The sequence below is a fragment of the Dermacentor andersoni genome, chromosome 4 (assembly GCF_023375885.2).
Source record: "Dermacentor andersoni chromosome 4, qqDerAnde1_hic_scaffold, whole genome shotgun sequence".
NCBI lineage: Eukaryota > Metazoa > Arthropoda > Arachnida > Ixodida > Ixodidae > Dermacentor > Dermacentor andersoni.
In genome coordinates, this window is record NC_092817.1 from 44895036 (window position 1) to 44913994 (window position 18959).

An 18959-nucleotide genomic window follows, 5' to 3' on the forward strand; every position below is an offset into this window, starting at 1 on the left:
GCGAATTAGATGCTAGCATCTTGAATACTGCGCTAGCGATTCTTATTGTTTTCTTTCTCTTCATTTCACAGCTGTTTCTTGTTAGTACATGCGTTTGTTTTTTATAGCATCTTGTTCTTTTGTTACCTCTTCTTTGATCTTGTTTTATTGGCTGAGTGATTTAGATAGCCAATCCATTCCGTCACCGAACTTTCCATCCTTAGAAGCTACGGAGCTGAAGACGCTAACGTTTTCCACATTCGCGTTTTCAAACATAAACACAAGTTCTTTGAATCGCATGTATCATCATACCCCTCAATGTGCTCGCGTTTAAAGCATACGTAAGGATTTTGATAGCATATACGTTTATTCTAAACGGCACTGGCGAATAACCCAAGTGTTTTTTCCCATTAGTTTTGTTTTCCGAAACGGAACAGATAAATATTCAACGCAATGCTTTCTGGTCCCTACGAACTTGCATATGCATTTCACAAATATTCATGTGTCCCATTTACTCACCTTTCGAACAGGCTTAGCGTACCGCCGCGATAACAAGATCTCTCTTGACCGGGAACTTCTAGATTTCATCAATTCCAGCTAATTAGCAAGGAAACGAGCCGTATACGCCATATACCAGGAATAAGTACAAGGAATAAGCCCCAAACAGGACGTGCACGATAAACATACGCGACGCGCGACGATTTCAGCGCGCCAAAAAAGACTCGCAGACGAGAGAACTGTCAGACCGAGGGGCTTATTTGCTCAAATCAGGCTTTCGCATGCAACGCGAGAGCTCGTGCTCTGCGCTTTCTCGCTTTGAAGAACAAAAAGTGATCGTTCGTCGCAGACGCCCTTTTGCTTCGAAAATTTTCGTTTCATCGCAGCGACACGCTCGGTGCGTGAGAGTAATTAGAGTGTCACCCCCCTCAACCCCCGACCTCCTGTGCAACCTCTTCTTTCTTATCCTGAGCCCACATCTCCTCTAGTGCTCTGTCCAATTCCGCACGAGCGGACAAACAAAAGGGTCTTCCGACACGGTCCTGGGTAGCGGATGGGACGGACAGGACAAACGGGACCGCATTATGATTACTCGAAAGGACTGAAAAGAAAAAGAAAACAAGAATGGCGTCGTTCGCACTGGAGGACATTAATAAATCGGTTTTGCTCCCGCGACGAGGGCTCAGCAAGGCGAGCGCGTGATCGTGCTGGGATGAGCGAAAGTATAACAAAATAAGAAGCACTGTAGCAAAAGCGGTAGCAGCAACAACAGCAGTATATACTGCAGCGGGCAAAACGCGACGCGCAAAGCCGACTGCTTTCTGTTCACGAGAACTGAACGCACAGAGTGAGAAGAAAAAACAAGAAAGAAGGAAAGTAATTCACTCGGCGCTGATAACTAGGAGCGAAGAAAGCTCGGGTTAAAAGGATGCCGATCGGGAATACCAAGAGAGAGAAGCGGCGGGCCCGGCACTTCTCTAGAGGAACAAATGAATGGAAAACAAGGACTAGCTGTTCGATTTGATTGCGCTCCGTGAAACCTGAGGGGGGCGTCTAATGGGCCGCACGGATGGGAAATGAAATAAAAGAATAAAGCACGTCAAAGCTACAGCCTGAACAAATGATGCCGGAGTGGGGGGAGGGGAGGTGGCTGTAAACAAACACGCGCCTCTGTATAGAGACGCTTGCATAATCGAAATCTCGAGCGTCGCACCATTTCGCACGGTTTCTTTCCTCCCTTGCTAGCATGAAGAAAGAGTGTTTCGCCTGGAGACGCACGATCAATTGTACGAGCCCATGGCTGAACTTATGTTTAAGTAAGGCAAGGCATTAGCAGCGGCTAAGAAAAGAAAGAAAGAAAGAAAGAAAGAAAGAAAGAAAGAAAGAAAGAAAGAAAGAAAGAAAAGAGCGATATAATCGCGAGGGATGCTGTCTTTCATCGAGGAGTTTGCACCGGGGAGTCTGGACGCACACTTGTATATATACCGAAGAGTATCGTTTCCAGGAAGGGGATGCATGCACAGAAGAAACGAAGCCGAGTTCCTAATGGTTCTCCTTCGTTCTTATCTTCTACCAGCTAGAAGCGGGTGCGGCGCAGAACCTCGGACCGAGTCGCTTTCTTATCCACCGTACCAAAATGGGAAGAAAAAGCGTCCTTGCTTTGAGCATTCGCAGATTCTGGCGCCGCCGCCGTGATGCGCTGCGGCGGGCTTGATGTCGCGCAGGACCACCACGACAAGAAGGTTCGGAGCCACAAGGTATACCAAGCTTTCTCGCCCCGTATCTCTCCCTCTTTTTCTCTGTTAGCCGTCAGATAATTTTTCTCGACGCATTTTTTTCTTCTCTTTTCTCAGCAACGAGAACCTACCGCATCTTTTCTTAGGCACGATCGCTGCTAAAGAAAAAAGTTATAATAAAGCGGAAAAGAGGCACGTCCGCGAGCACTTGGAACTGTGCTGAGACGTCCGGATGCCATCGAGGCAAAGACTCGCCGGCTGGACCCGCAAGAGGCTCAAATCGCGGAAGCGTTTGTCAAACTCTCAGCCTTCCGTTTTCTTGTCCTTTCGTTTTGTTTTTGTTTTGTTTTTCCCGCGGCGCTCTCCACTTCACATCGAGACAATTTATCAGTCCTGGCCCGGGAGACAAAAAAAAAAAAGAAACGTGCCGGGTGAGTACACACTTCCGCCCAAATCGCGGCTGCGGCGCGAGCGCTCCGCGTCAAACGAAGAGGAAGGAGGACGCGCGCACGTCGCTTTGAAGATTCTTTCTCTTCTGCGAGACAGAGCGCGCGCGTATAGACAGTCCCTCGATCGCTTTAAATTCCGCCCCGGACAGGGCGATGGTCGAACGCGCATCGGCTGCGCGCGGTTGCTAACGGAAGCGCGGAGCCAAGGAAGCGTTCGCATAGCCAAAAGTTCCGTGGAGAAACGCGAGGTGGCGTTCCTGTCGCTCGCTATATACGTACCGCGGTACGTGGTTTTTCGGCGCGGAAACACGAGTCCGTACTGAGACGAGCGAGTGGCTAGATCCCGCGTTGTCCCCCCCCCCCCCCCCCCCCCCCCACCTCGTGGAAGTCAAAAAGTCGACCTGCGCGACTTTCGCGGGGGCTACTACTCCTCGAGGAGGGCGAGAAAGATTGATGACTGCGGGCCCTGACCCGTTGCTGGTCCGCCGCAGCGCGCCCAACCTGACAAATGGACCTCCGCTGTGGTGGAAGACGCTGAGGCGAGCGTATATAGTAGAGTGTATACGGTGCGCGTAATGCCGGTGGCCCGTCGCGTGTCCAGGATTTGGACGAGCGTGACCTTGTCGCGATTCTGGTATACCGGAGACGTCACGCAAGCATCCAAGGTGTCCGCGAGGAAGAAAGAAAGAAAGAAAGAAAGAATTAAAAGGAAGGAAGAAAGAAAGAAAGAAAGAAAGAAAGAAAGAAAGCGAAAAGGGGGTTACGTCCTGTCGAAAGTGTGTCGTGTTGAACACCCGCAGACCTATACTGTCTTTGGTGGCGTGTTCAGAGTATAATCACGGGTATATTTCGACGACCTGGATAATGTACGTTGGCTGATAAAGCTGTGCTGAGTAACCAATGTAATAATACGTCTTGTGGTTTATAATTGACTTGTCCAGGAAGAAACAAGTGCAACTCTATGCAACGACACCAAATAGCGCCCAATAATTTTGTCTTTCTTTTCCCTGTGAAAGCCACAGTACGCCTTTCTTTTTTTCCTTTGCTATCCAAGAAGCTCAATCAAGAACCGAAAACAAAAGCACAGAAGGAGACCGCCAAGAATCGTGGGAGGCCATGCTTGCGAGCCCGGACTTGCAGGACCAGCGAAAGCTGGTGAGCCTTGCTGCAGGGCAGGGAAGCAGCAAGGGCCAATGACTATCTGGACTGAGGAGGCCACCCGCCTTGGGTTAAGAAAGAACTCTTTCTCACTGATTCGCTTTATTAAATGCTTGTTCTCTCTCTCTCTCTCTCCAACCCCTTTCTTCCTGTAAGCATGTTAACCACCTTGCAATGTTCCGTTTGGGCAGCGCGAATGACTGCACTGAAGAAACAGCCGTGTTTGACTTTGATGCTTGAAATAAGTGCGAGAGGCGCAGTATTCAATTACCAGCAAGGCCAAAGTCGGGATATCTGTATAGTTTCGATACCAATTATTTTCCTTTTCGTGATTCGTCAATATGGCCAGAACAGCGCTCCGCATACGTGATAACCAGAATAATACAATCGTTAGTGCAGATAAGAAAGGTATAAAATAGTGCGAGACGAATCCGTACATTTTTACCGGTACAATTTTCTTTTCCAGCGTCTTAGGTGAAGTATACTTGACCTGAACAGCTGTTGTTCTATCGGAGGGGCTATGCAGAAGGAGAGGAACGCCTTCAGCCAATCAGCATTTCAACAGTAGACGAAACGAACATGTTACCCACCATGGTTGCTTAGTGGCTGTGGTGTTGTGCTGCTAAGCGCGAGGTGGCGGGATCGAATCCGTGCCATGGCGGCCGCATTTCGATGGGGGCGGAATGCGAAAACACCCGTGCACTTAGATTTATGTTCACTCTAAAGAAGCCCAGGTGGTCCGAATTTCCGAAGTCCCCCACTATGGCGTGCCTCATAATCAGATCGTGGTTATGGCACGTAAAGCCCCATAATTTCATTTGAAACGGACATGTCCACTAAGTGGATACTTACAGGATACCCCCCGCCCCTTCATGTGCGAAGTGCAATGTTCAATTTGAAAAAGTGCTGCACAGACCATAACGTTATTTTTTTTTTTGCTCTACTAAAACTGCAACTTTTGTTTGAAAAAAAGTTGCAACGCAGGTCTCCGAGATAGATAGATAGATAGATAGATAGATAGATAGATAGATAGATAGATAGATAGATAGATAGATAGATAGATAGATAGATAGATAGATAGATAGATAGATAGATAGATAGATAGATAGATAGATAGATAGATAGATAGATAGATAGATAGATAGATAGATAGATAGATAGATAGATAGATAGATAGATAGATAGATAGATAGATAGAGAGTGAGAGAGAGAGAGAGAGAGCAAGGACAGGAAAGGCAGGCAGGTCGACTAGACAAGCACCCGGTTTGCTACCCTACACTTGAGGTAGGGGAAAGGGGAATAGAAAGAGGAAGAGAGGGAGAGAGGGAGCACTGATTGCGTGTGGGCTAGGATGCACAGGGCCACTATAAACGGTCTCTTAAGCCGGTGTACTTCAAGTAGTGTACTACAGTGCACGAATCTCTTTTCGTGTCTCTGGGACTTGGTTCAATGATGGCGTTTTGCGCAAGACGCGCCAAACGCGCGTCTTGCGCCAAGGGACAAACCGATAACTGTGACAATCCGGTGAAAAACGGTCACTGCCAACAAGCTAAAAACGTACGCGTGGTGTGGTAGCGGTTTCTCGGAGAATGAAGATGAAACGTTTTGCTCAGAACGTCACGGTGAAGACGCAGGGCCTTTCAGTTATGGGGCTGGCCGTTTATCGGGGAAAGAACGGTAAATCCGATTTGGGAATTTTCTTTTTGCTTTACGCTGGTCCAGGCAATGAGACATCCAATAAAAACAACCGAGTGCAGGTTCCGTGCAGGTGACCCTGCAGAATATCCCAGCGCGATCATTCAAGGCGCTGCGCCGACCGAGCTCAAAAACCGCAGAAACGCTCTCAGAAAGAATCTGTCAAGCAGCGTGAAAAGCCGAGGAAATAATCCTCGTATATGCAGAGGCCCCGTTCCGTCTCATTGATCCATCGCGCCCTATTGCAGTGGCGTAGCTCAGTAAGAGCGTGCGAGTTTCGATAAAGAACCGAATACGGCAGGAAGGGAGGGAGAATTGGTCAAAAGCGCTGAATATACGCGCGGAGAGGCGTGCGTGGCTTTGCTCTCTCAACACATGACTCGCACTCAGGCGCATCGATCAGATTTTGCCGCCACGGTTTTGACTTTCTCAATGGCCTTCCTGTTTGACTCCAGCTCTGGGTATTATTGGCGGCAAGCTAACACGAGCCGAGAGAAGCCCGCGTCAAGAAAAAAAGAGGAAAAAGAAAAGAAAGAAAAGAAAACGACTCCAGCAGAATGGTTGTACGAAATCCCATCCCACTTCGCTCATGGGCGGTTCGGTAGTGAAAACAAGGCTCGCCGGAAAATCGACGTCTAGCCGCGAGGCCGGAGAAAGGGCGACGAATACGGCGCCTATAGCGGTAATCCGAGAGAACTGAATGCACAGTTGTTTTTCGCGGGGGGGTCCCTCCCCGCTCCCTGTTTGATGGATGTTGGGCATGCGCTGTCAATCTGAGAACGTTTCAAAAAAAAGTAGAAGAAGACGAAGAGGAATTGCAAGGCACCGCCCTCTTTTCTCCCGGCCCCGTTAAGTATAATCCAAGTGCATACGCGCCTCCCAAGTGTCGCAACGCGCCCTGGAAGACGCAAAAGTCGCCGAGCCACTAAGCTAAAGCTGAACAACCAGCTCGGCGTCAGCGCCAGCTTCTGCACTAACAACTGTCTTCGTGTACAGACTCCAGAACAAAGCCTCTTTTCTGCAACGAAGATCTTACTTGTTATGCTTCGTCTTTGTTCTATAGGATTCGCCTTACGTTCCCCGATCGGCCGTATACACGCAGATATCAGGAGAAGGCTCGCGCGCTCTGGTTACACCTGTCTTAATGGGCAAGAGCCCGCGTACGTGGACGACGAAATGCAGCAACGAGCTTGCCACTCACGGTGCAGCAAGCACGAAAAATGAATATTCTTAAGGAACAAACCCTTCCATACGACATACGGAGCAGCTATACAACAACGGCTGACGAGGTTACTCGATTCCCTTTCGCATTGACGCGCTGCCGCAGAACAGAGTCAGGTGATATTAGCAGAAATGAGAACGAAAGCGAATCTGACACCAACTATCCAGAGTAAAGGGGGAACGAAGGCGGATTTCTGCACGCTGCATAACAGCGAGCCTGGAGGGGTTCATAATTCGATATAGTGTTTTGTTTTATCTCTTCTTAAACCTATGCCGTGCCCTCTCAGTGGCGACTTGACGATCTTCTCGGACTCAAATTTCGTGCCCGCCATTGTGCAGCGCGACAGGGAATAAGAGCATCTGGTTTCAGTTAATGGGGTTGGGCCGGGGAGTTTCGCACGCACACGTCATAATGAAATGCACGTTTGCGGTCGTACTCGCGTCAAAAGTAAGAAAGCCGTCGGCGTTACGCAATTAGAGCCCCTCCCGGGATGTCGCGACGAATTCCGAACCCGCCGTTTGATTCCGTTCATAGACCGCGTACACTTCCATGTTCGGCTCGTAAGCTGTTACTCGTGTTACAACAAGCAAACGTCATCAAGAACGAGTTTTCTTTCTTTTCTTTAATCTTTCAGTTCAAGCTTTATTCAAGATCTACCATATGTTTCCTGCACACTGTGAAGTTCTTGGAATAAGCAGGATGATTTCTGAATAGCTACTTCCGGTGTCACTAAGTGTAATTACACTTAACTGCAGTCAGTAACAAACACAGATCCCAGTGCTTTTACGGATCGACTGCTTCAATGCAGCTACTATCCGGTCACTCATACAGGCAGAGTTCCTTCCAGAAAGATAAAAATGATATGTGAAAGTTATTGATCGAGCAACACACGGCTTCGAAAAGAAGCATATAATTGAGAATAACAAAGGTTAAAGCACTTCAGCTTAGCCGGTGGCATATATTATCAATCAAAGGAATAACAGAAGAATGCCGCCGCTCAATATTTCTTTTATTCTATTTGTTCCTTTTTTTGTGTCGGAAAAATCACGACAGTGAAACGCTAATGTTTGTCGCATGTTCATCGAGGTACATAATTTTTTTTTTTGCTTGCGCACTAGTAATCGATCAGTCGTCGAGTGTCATTGTTAAATGTCAACGCGGAGAGAGGGGCCATGCAGTGACAGGACAACGTCAGTGTGCACATAATGAAGCTCACGTGGTCGCGTGACACTGTGCCTGTTTGACTTTGACGAATGATTTTAGCAAATTAATAGATGCGCGACACAAGTATCGCGCAGCCGCAGGAATATCCACGAATATACCCACGTTCCAGTAATTGCTCACTGAGCTGTATTTGTAGCCAGTGCTCCATCCAGAACATTATGCACACTATGTAAGTTGGAAAAAAGAAAACGTATCCACGAATAAAAGTACTTTTCTACTACATAGCTTTCTTGATATTTTTCGAGAGCTTGTTCTTTCTTTTTTGTTTGTTTGTGAAATCCCGGAACCTTTGGGCTAAATGTGGCAAAACCTAGGCGAGCGCAATGGAATCAATGCAAATGAACGATCACCGTACGAGACACAACAGCGAACAAGACGATCGGTAGGGAAACAAAAGGACCCAAATGGAAACAAACACTTAAAGGTACTTAACCATTGATCAAAATACACTGAAGCCCATAATGGCATCTTCGCGTTTCAAGCGAGTGTACATGGGCGCTCGCAAACAGAGTTTATGTAAGCATGCAAATGTAAAACAAAACAAAGGAAATAACGACAGGTTGCAGAGGTAGCTTCGAATGCGAAGTCTAATCACTGCGCCGAAATAAAAGAAAGTGAAGGGAAGTGGTGGCAAGCGAGACAGGTAATAAAGGGGAAAAAAAGAACAAGAAACGGTGATCGCATCGTAGATGAAAAAAATTGCGAGAGAACGATTGAAGGGCGAGGGCTTTCGGCTTTCGAGTGAGAAACAAAGAAGAGCGCGACCGGAATGGAAAGTCGATACAGACAGCGCAGGGAAGGAAGCAGAGAGGCGAGCATCGTTCACGTAACCAAAGCCACGCGGCCCGGCCGGCGAACGCGCGCAGAAATGGAAAAGTTAGGAGATAACAGATGCGAGCGACAGGCCAATTCCGGAGAGTTGGCGGGAAAGGGCTCGCTTGATTGATGAGCCGGTCGGAGGAGCGTTTCCCTGCGCCGCGCCAGCGTTAAAGAGCGCCCCGCATAGGCAGAGCAAGCGCACGCCAGAAGGAGAAAGCGAATGCGTCGCGTGGACCGGGGGCCTTGTTACTTTCCGATTTCCGTTCGAGATGCACACGCGCGGCGCAGGCAAGGGAGCGCGCGATCCGCTTCGCAACCGTTTCCTCGGTCACCTCACCTCGGCTGTCACCGTCTCCGTGGCGTTCGTTTGTTTAGTGTCTCCTAATGGGAATGTCTCGTTGCTCGAATTCTGAAGGTACCGACGATGCGCCGCGCTTTTTATGAGAATAACGGGTGTACAGGTTACATACGCGGCTGTCCCCCCAGTCTTATTCCCCGTAAAAGAAAGACGCGCTCTTGTTCAGAAATTGTGCCCCTTCCTCGCAGTGACATTCTCGTGCGGAAGATTGATACTGCCATTTAGATCGAGCAAGGGCGGTGACGAAAAACAAAACAAAAAACAAAGGTAGTGTCTATATGTAGTCGTTTTTCTCTTGCCAGGAGGGCACGTGGCACAAAATGCTGACGCGGCAACTCGTCGTACGCATGACTGTTTGCTCTCGGTTCTGTCGCGCACTCGCCGGAAGCGGAGTGAGATAATTAAGACTTATCAGCGCGACAAACAATGACGGAGGTTTGACGTCGGTCGCTCGCCTCTTACTCGATTAAGACGTAACTCGCGAAGTTCGATAGATCCTTCGCGAGATATATCTCTGCCTTGAGTTAGCATTTGTTGCGTGGTTCGTGGTATCCCAGCAACGAATGAAATGATCTGAAAAGGAGAACACCAGCCTGGGCCATTACTGCTCTAACATCTGATTCCGCGGACTTTTGAAGCAAGTTGTAGGGACTGGGACATCAATTACGAAATTCGATTTGCTGACGAAGCGCAAGACGTTGTTCTGCCTCAGCTCAAAGTCCAACCTCTCTCTCTCTCTCTCTCTCTCTCTCTCTATATATATATATATATATATATATATATATATATATATATATATATATATATATATGGTGGCAGCTCGACGACGACGACGACGACGACGACGACGACTCGTGCGGTGACCGCGAGAGAGCTCGTGCTGTTCGCTGCTGCCAACCTGCAGCAGCTATGCTGATTATCACATTTGTAATAAAATCTCGTTGCATTTTGTGGAGGTTGCTGGAATCACTCAAACCACCCCTGGGCTCCGCACTCGTACGTTGCCCACCAACACCATGAATATGTGGCGATCCTTGCTTCAGCTATGTTATTTTTATTCCAGAATGAACTTAAATGACTTCACGCTAAATGGCTCCGTCATAGATGTCATCATTTGCTGCTCATTCTTCCTCAACAAACTGTCCTTCGTATGTCACTACGGCGCATAAACTCTGCGATAAGACGTAGAGAAAGAAATGAAAAGGGGCAAGACCTGTATAGATGACAGTATCTGTTCTGCTTCATGATTGCTATCGAGTGTAGGGAGATACAATTTTAAATGCCAAAGGCATAGTGAAAGCGACTACAAATATCCACAAAAATTTTGGGCCATCCTCAGCTCCGCTTCAACCGAAAAAGCAACCACTTCCCCGCCGCCACGGTGTCCTCCCGCACACGCGGCAACTGTGGAGACTGCTTTCGTGTGCTCGAAACGGCGCATGAAACTCGAACAGTTCACTGTTGCGAACAAAAAAATAGGTAGAGAAAAATATCCCACACACGTACCGACGCAGCAGCGCACAACCAATGAGTTCGACGAGAGTCAGCTCTTTCAAACTTTATTTTTCTCTAACATCCTCCTCTTTCCTGAAGAGCTGTGGTGTTGTCTTGATTATAGGCCGTGTTCCTCCGCGGTGGAGGTCCCGTCAGTCTAGGGCCTATTGAGTGCCTGAACGGCCCACCAGCGGACGCCTTTTCCCGACCCGCTTTCAGCCCTTGGTTTCCGGCCCCTCCTCCTATCCATCCACCCATCAATCAGCTGCGCAAACAGGGCCGCAACAGAGAAGAAACGAAACCACTTCAACCTCGGTGTCGCTCGTGGGAGAGAGAGGTCACGAGGACGAGGATATTTGAATCGAATCTCTTACGCGTTCATATCGCGCGAGTTTCCTTATCTCGGAGAAGACGTAGGGAAAGCGTGTATTTGTCAAGTCATCCCGTGTCTCGTGAACATCCATGTTTTCGCTTGAGAACGACTGCGACCTTGGCGACTGGCCTGTACAAACGCCTGTTTGGCACTGTTTGCGCGCCATTGCGTCCTCCTTCCCTTTCTTCCTATCTATCTATTTGGTTCCTCATTCCACTGCCCCAGCTTACAATAACCAACAAGACGTTCTTATGATTAACATCCATGCCTTCTTTGTCTTTCTTTTTCTCTCTGTCGTAGGTACTAGAAGAACACCGAACATTTATTACTCCATACGAGATTTTCTCTCACCAGAAACGGTTTACCATATACGCTACACGATAGACCACAGAAGCAGACAGGTGAACCAGGCAAACTTTGTGGGAGCTAGTTGGCTGCTCCACAAGGTAGATAGGGTATCGAGTGTTTGAAAGAGGAGTGCACCGCTACAGAAAACAACATTCAGGCGCGCGGCAGAAGACAATGTGTGCGGGCGAGCGGCAGCTCAAATATTTGAAAATTCAGGAGTGCAAGTCAAAAATGCCCGCTCGTATAACGCTATACTTACTTGCTGATTTTAACTGTTTTTGATATATAACGTAACAATCTAGTTCAGGTGGTTATGAGAACTGCAAGACAGCCGTTTACTCAAGCGTAAGGTCTTTCGTATGGGCTTACTTAAGGCATTAAACAATAAGCTAGATGCTCTTCGTATAAAAGTGCTACAGAAAGGATTGGCGATCACATCTCCCTTGCGCACAGCGCAGCTGACGCATACTCAGGAATTTTGGACATTGCTCCTTCGATAATCTGTTGAGCTTCGGCACAAGACATCAGCGTAACGCAATGGGTAGCACTTCAAAAATTATATTTCAACATAGAAACCTAGTTTCAACAAATTTCTCTTTGCAACGTCAAGAGAGTACTTGCCTCTAATAACATAGGCATTTATGACACTTAGTCGGCATTTAGTGCGGCATTATCAGTGTTTTGGTCCTAACCAAAACATTGCTATTAAGCAAAAACGAATTTAAGATAAGTGCCTTAAAGGCGAATGTTATTAGAAGAAAATATACTCTCTCGACGCTGCTAATTGAAGCTTCTTGAAACTCGGCCAATCTCCTGAAATATTTTTTATTTGAAAACGTTGCCCATTAAGCGTGTGTAGTGCGGTGAACTTGAACAGATTTTGGAAGGGAGAATGTCCCAAATCCCTGGACGTGCACGCGCTCTTGCTCGTCAAGCCATTTCCGAGCACGTTGGAGGAACTATCGCGACCAAGGCACTGAAACTGTGCACCTTTGTGATGGCTCTGAGACTGTTGCGGCGGTGGTCTTGTGGTGTCATCGGGCCAGCGCTCGGCGAATTATGGATTAACACCTCTGAGCTTTAGGTCATGCCTTACAGTTTATTCCCGCCTTTGTTTAGCTTTTTATATGCTCGTTTCATGATCTGACAGATGACCGACAAAAGTCTTCAGACGAAATGACACAAACTAGTACACACTCGAAGCATAACTTGCAAGTGCAAATGAAATTTTGCTAAATTACACAGCTCGGAGGCACATATGACACACAAGAGGATTCGAACAAGAATACGCGAACCATGTGCAAACACCAACTACTTTAGTAAGATCTTTATGAGGGCTAGTTGGTTCATCTAACTAAGTAGTTCAACTAACTACTTGCTCGCGCAAGCAAAAGTCCTTGTGCTGACAGCCCAGCGGTCTCGTGATAACACCGGCCGCAGCTCACGCAGTTGTGAAAACGAGAAACGCCACTCACGCGTACCTGAGGGCGGCCTGCGGGTCCAGCTGAGGCGGCGCGGCCTTGGCGAGGTGGTGGTCGGTGCGCGAGGGCGCTGCGCCTCCCAGCGGGTGGTGCGGCGTGGCTCCCGGCAGAGGGATCCCCATGGCGGCGCTCAGCAGCCCGCCCGGGTGCGGGTGCGAGCCAAGGGCGAGGAAGGGCAGCGTGGCGTTCAGGTGCGCCGCGGCCGCCGCTGCCGCCGCCTGCTGCGGGCTGAACCCGTTGGGCAGCAGGGCGCCCCCACCGCCACCGTGGTGAGGCTTGTCCGCTTGTTCGGCTGCACGATCGGAACCGAACAGGAGGAAAAAAGAAAGAGTTTTCACTCGGAGGAAAACAAACGTGTCGACGGCAAGAGTCAATCTGGACGCGTGAACGGGCACGAGCATCTGAGATGACATCAACTTGTTCGTTGAGCAGCGCAAGACGAAGGAAGACACACAAGAAAGAAAAGAACGACGGACAGCGCTGGCACTGGTAACAATTATGCTTTTGTTTATCAAGAAGAAGTAGCATCAAACCCCATATGATGTCATTTGTTCGCATTGTGCTTCCCCGTTTACACGCAGTTAGGACCACATTTCAAGCCTCCTGGCTCACTCTAATGGGGAGAACTCAAGTTTTCGAACAACGCCATTGACAGAAGGAGGAGGAGGAGTAGATTTTAATGGAGAGAAAGGAGGAGAGGTCGGCCTGGAGAGCGTGTCTCTAGCCTGCTACTCCTCACTGGGGAATGGGGAAGTGGGAAATACAGGGAAAGGTAGGTGGCGGATGATTATGATATGGTACAATGAGATACTATATACACGTTGTCCAATATGCGGATGCGCACTGGAGACGCAATACACTAAGAGTAATCTTGTCCATACAAAAAGTAATCTTGCCACAAAAAGTTTTTGTGCAAACACATTTCGCACTGACTACACGTCTCGCAGCTTCTATAGGCGATCATCTAAACCAGTCTCACTTAAAAAGTTTGAAAGTGCTTTTATGGCACGTTCGGCACAGTCAACACTCCTCCACGCGCCCAAAAGCTTTTCTTCTGAAAAGGGGCGGGAGTCCAAGCTGTCAACTGTAGATTTGAGTTTTCTTCGTTCGGCCGCATATTGAGGGCACACGCAAAGTACGTGAGCTATTGTCTCGAGAGTGTGACAGACGCTACATTCAGGGTCCCGTGTTTGTCCAATCTTGTGAAGGTATCGGTTGGTGTATGCCACACCCAGCCGTAATCGATGAATGAGCGTTTCCTGGCTTCTCCGCAACCGAAGTGGATGCCGGAATTGTAATCCAGCGTCAAGTCTATGGAGGCGCTCTTGTCGATGTTCGGGGTTGTCCCAATGTTGCGCCGTAGAAGTTTTAAGGGAGTTATGGAGCAAGGCGTTAATGTCATACCGGGAAAAATGAATTTTTATAATAGTTCCGTCAGTGTGCGCCTGTTTTGCTTCTGCGTCAGCCTGTTCGTTTCCAGCTATTCCACAATGGCCAGGAATCCACTGCAGCACGATGGTATGTCCGGAATGAGACGCCTCAGCAAGCAGATACATGATGTCATAAACCAGGGGACTATATGCGGTTCTGTCACTCATATAATTGCTGATGAGTTGCAGTGCTGGTTTTGAGTCGCAGAACACTGTCCACTTCTCTAGACTTTGTTGCAGTATGCAGCGAACTGCTTCTCGAACTCCGGTCAACTCAGCTGCTGTAGACGACGTCCCCATTGACAGAAACAGCGAACATAAATGCGAAGCCGAAGCGATATAATAGCAATGACTTGCTGCAGCGTCGTAGCCGGGATGTTACTGAAAGAGGGATGGAGCGGAGGGGATAGCTCATGGCTGCGGAGTCATTTGTGCATGTACGAGGAACCAAAGTGATTATATATGGAGGCTGAGAAGTAAAGTTATTCCTCAGCTTTGAGTTATGTTCTTCACTCTTTGTTGTTATACAGCTAACTGCATAGTTGTCTGTTAGCTAGTCCTCTGACAGTGACACAGGAAAACCGGGAATGAAGTCGACAGTCTGAAGGGATCTTCTCCAAGTGGGAAGGCTAATGTAGAAAACAAAACTGACGACGACCAGAGTGAAGAAAGTATTATTTTTTAATACCCTGTTTAATAATGAAGACGAATGCTTGCAGGCAGTGTGTATATGCTGTCATAGAATAAGGCCGTCCAGAGGTGATGAAACGGGAAATGCTCGCGAAACGACTGTCGGTGAAACCGGCACTAACCCTCGAATACATAGATGAATCCAGGAATGACATGCGACGACAGGAGAGATAAACAGGACGAAGGTCTTGAGGGTGAAGCGTGTTCCGCAGGCTGAATTATACTGACGACAAGGCGTGCGCAAGCGTTCTGCACTCTGCACTCACCACTCACTCACATCCGTTAACGCGCGCGCACGCACGCACGCACGCACGCACGCACGCACGCACGCACGCACTAAAGTGTGTACCCACGAATGCGATTACAGAGCGACATACACACAGACTCACAATGACACGCAAAGAACATAAAAGTGCTGGAAACAGGAGAAGCGTTGAGACAATACAGCAAGCAGGGTGCGCCTCTGGCAAGGTAAGCGAAAGTCAAGGGAGTGAGCGCGTAACGCAATATTGTCTCCAACAAAGGGTAAGAAGAAACGAAGAAAATAAAGCGCGAAACCGTGCGGAGTAGCAGAATATCCGTTCTTCTTGCGTACAGGCAAGGCACTCGCGTTCCATCAGCGAAAGTAAGAACAACGAGAACAAGGAGCGCGTTTTTCGGACGGCAAAACCACCCGCGCCGGTGGATAGAGACCTCGGAAACCAGGGAGAGATGGAATTAGCGCAGCGTTGGAATATGCACGAGGCCGGGCGAACATCAGGCAGCCGTTGCCGGTGGGTGGGGGGATCGCCGCGCCGTACTTCTCCGCCGCCGGGCCGATGGACTCCGTAGTGGGGGCAGGGGGGTGCAGCGCATCTCTCGCCAAAGCGCCCAACGCAAGAAGAGTGCTGCTCGCCGCACAAATTAGGTTTCTTGAGAAGTTCCTCCAGTCAAAATGCATACTGCGCTGCCTCTCGGCTAATACTGATCGAAAGGAGTGCGCGCAGAGTGAAGCGCGCGGGAGTAATTTCTTCGTTCCTCGCAGCGCTGGCTGCCTTGTCACGCAGCACTCCTTTCATTTCTTTTGTTTTCTTTCTTTCTATCTGTCTTTGACTCCTTTTCTTTTTCTCTTGCTCTGCGTACTGTTATCCCACTCCTCCGCGCGCTTGATTCTCGTAATAATTTTTGGATCCCTTCCCTGGCTCCCGCATTAAGCGCCGTCGAGTGCTCTGCAAGCACACACCATTTCCGCGGCCGTCCATATTTGAGAGCCGTACAGCGAAGCTGATGCCCCGCGCGTCTCGCTTCATAAAGGAAGGACAAAGAAAAAGAAGAGAAAAGCAGGGGGAGGGGGCAGCAAATTCTTCATTCTTTTTCTTTAGAGCTGTTCTTTCTGCTTTGACTTTTGACTCCCTCTAGCACGAACTTAAATTTCCTGCTTTCTCTCCCGTTTTCATGCTTTACATCTTTATTATTATTATTATTTATCTTTTTTTACTTCCTGCTCGGCTCTGCACGACAACTTGGCTCCGCGCTTTTAGCGTCTGTCTCCGTACTCGCTATTATTCCCAGATCCTAAAAGCATAACCCGTTCCTGTCACGATTCATCCATTCATTTTTTGAGAAACCCCGGATGACCGGGGTTTCTCAACTCACTCAGCGACATAGCAGAGCGAAGAGCAAAGCAAATTGCGCTTGCGTGAAATCTCGCGGTGCGCACAGATAAAGCCTGTTTCTCGACCTGCCGTGACTTATACATATGCTTGACAGGAAGTTTCCAGAGTGACAGGGACGCACAAACGCTTGTTCGTGAAAGTGTGAAACTAGAAATTCAATTTCACGTTTTATGAAGTTTGTGAAGAAAATTATTGCGTTGACGGGTGACTTGCGAAGGTATTCATGACATATCGTTGTGAGGAGAAGGAGAGAGGTGTCAGTGGTGTCGCATGCAATCACAGAAGCGATCGTATTCAGAGAAAATTTAGTGAATAATTATTTGCTGTTATTTTTTTGTTGTTGTTGTGATTCTTTCTGTCCAGCTCGAGTCTTGGTTTCTGCCGTTCTTCCGGTGGAGATGACGTGTTGGAAGCTCCACTGTAGTTAAGAAATATGAAAGGACGTTTCCATTGCAATTGAAAGAACACGGGACGGGCGATATAGGAAGTCAACTTTCGAAAGAGGTCACGAAGAGAAAACTTGCCCTTTCGGAGTCTAAGGTGGGATAAGAAAGAAAAAAAAAAACAAGGAAAAGTGAAAGAGCGACGAAAAATTACTAACCACAAAGATACAACATGCGCAAAAGGGAAAGGGGTGGTGGAGGGGGTGGGGGGCGAGGAGTACCTTTGGCATTGAGGGTGGCAACAAGATCGCCTGTTTTGAGCTGTCGTTCTCGACTCGTCGTAAGAATGAAAAGGACACGGGCCGCTAACACCGCAAATCCGAGTCACTATTTGCATACAATGTAAATGCCACTTTTTTCCCTCGCCGCGTAAGTTCACACTTTCGCATTAGCACAAAGAGGGGCGCTCCTACGCGGTCCGGCTGCAAGAATCAAAGCACGCGCGAAACTGCCATGCCTGGCGTTTCATATGAAATACGCGACAAGAAAGAGGGCAGGTATAGAAAAAAAATAATAAAAGAGAGAGTGCGAGTGAGACAGTTGGAAACCGAAGGCGCACGGAACGCCACACGGAAAACATGCCACAGCGGGACAGTTTTGACGGATTGTTCGGGCACCCATAACAACCGGCCATACATACATATACGCGCAAGCGCGAACAAGAGGCCGAGGAACAGGAAAGGGGACACCACCGGGAAGAGGCAAAACGGAGCACCAAAATCCGCCCACCGCGGCACCTTCGGCTCCGCTCCCTTCTTCTCCGAGAGAGCGATCCCGAATCGCGCGGACGGTCGCGCATTCAACAGCGCGCTCTCTCTCCCATACTTTGTTCCCCGAAAGCGTGGGGAGAAAAGGAATACGTTTGCGGAGACGCTCGCACAACTCCGTCACCCCTCCTGGGGCCGCAGGCGATATTCTTCCCTCGCGAAACGGCATGCGGAACGGTCTCGTTCGCGCGGTGCATCTGTTCGGCCCCGACGAGATGTGTGCGACCCCGGTTGCGCCTGGCAAAAGCTGTACAGCGCGAGTCTGCGCGATTCTTGCCCCCCGCGGCGCAGCGAGCGAGAAACACTTCGCCGCCGATGACGGTGCGCTTCTTCAACACGCGAGATTTCCATCGAATCTCGTATGCGCCCGAGCACGGAGTGGGAATTGGCCTTTTTAAAGTTTCAAGACTTGAGAGACGCGATGCTCTGGAGTGCGCTGAGCGCGTCTCCGAGGTCTCCGCGACCTTTTTTCGACCTTACCGACCATTTGGGTTCTCCATTTGTTTCTCTCTTTTCCCGTGTTCTCTTCGTTTCGTTTTTTTATCTTTTCTTTTTTTCGCTGTTGGCATCGTGCACTTTCAGAAAGGCTGGAAGCATCGATGCGAAGTAAAGCAGGTTGTAACGTTTTCGCGTTTGCATGCAAAGGCTAAAGCACGTTCGAAAACCTCCAACAAGGCTTTGCTTCTGTAGCCCAGATTTTCAAATTCTAACGAACGTACTATGTATATTCATGTTACCAGCCGCTGTAGCTCAGCGCCTATGGCGTTTGCACTGCTGAGGAAGACATCCGGAGTTTTACGTGCCAGAACCACGATATGATTATGAGGCACGCCGTAGTGGGGGACCCCCGATTAATTTTGGCCACCTGACGTCCTCTAACGTGCAACCAATAGACGGTACATGTGCGATTTTCCATTTTGCTCCCATCGCAGTGCGGCCGCCGCTAACGAATTCGATCCTGCGACCTCGTGCTTAGCAGCTTATCATCACAACGCCATAACCAGTAAGGTACCACGGCTGGTTTGTATAATTTCCCCTAGCACATGATTCTTTCTGTATAATTCATGCAACATGTGCTAGTATTATACAGTTCAGTGGCGTAGCAACAGGGGGGGCCGGGGGGCCGTGGGCCCCGGGTGC

At 48.8% G+C, this 18959-nt stretch overlaps 1 protein-coding gene across 3 annotated transcripts in view; it reads right to left on the reverse strand.

Annotated features, from left to right (window-relative positions):
- LOC126537031 (dachshund homolog 1-like) overlaps positions 1-18959 on the reverse strand; it is a 245232-nt gene that overhangs the window by 69185 nt on the left and 157088 nt on the right. For 2 of the 3 annotated variants that reach the window (XM_055073657.1, XM_055073656.1), the window contains exon 5: positions 12829-13126. In XM_055073657.1, coding sequence (XP_054929632.1) covers positions 12829-13126 — 298 coding nt within the window. The remainder of the gene's footprint in view (positions 1-12828; positions 13127-18959) is intronic. The other variant, XM_050184144.2, reaches the window with a different exon arrangement.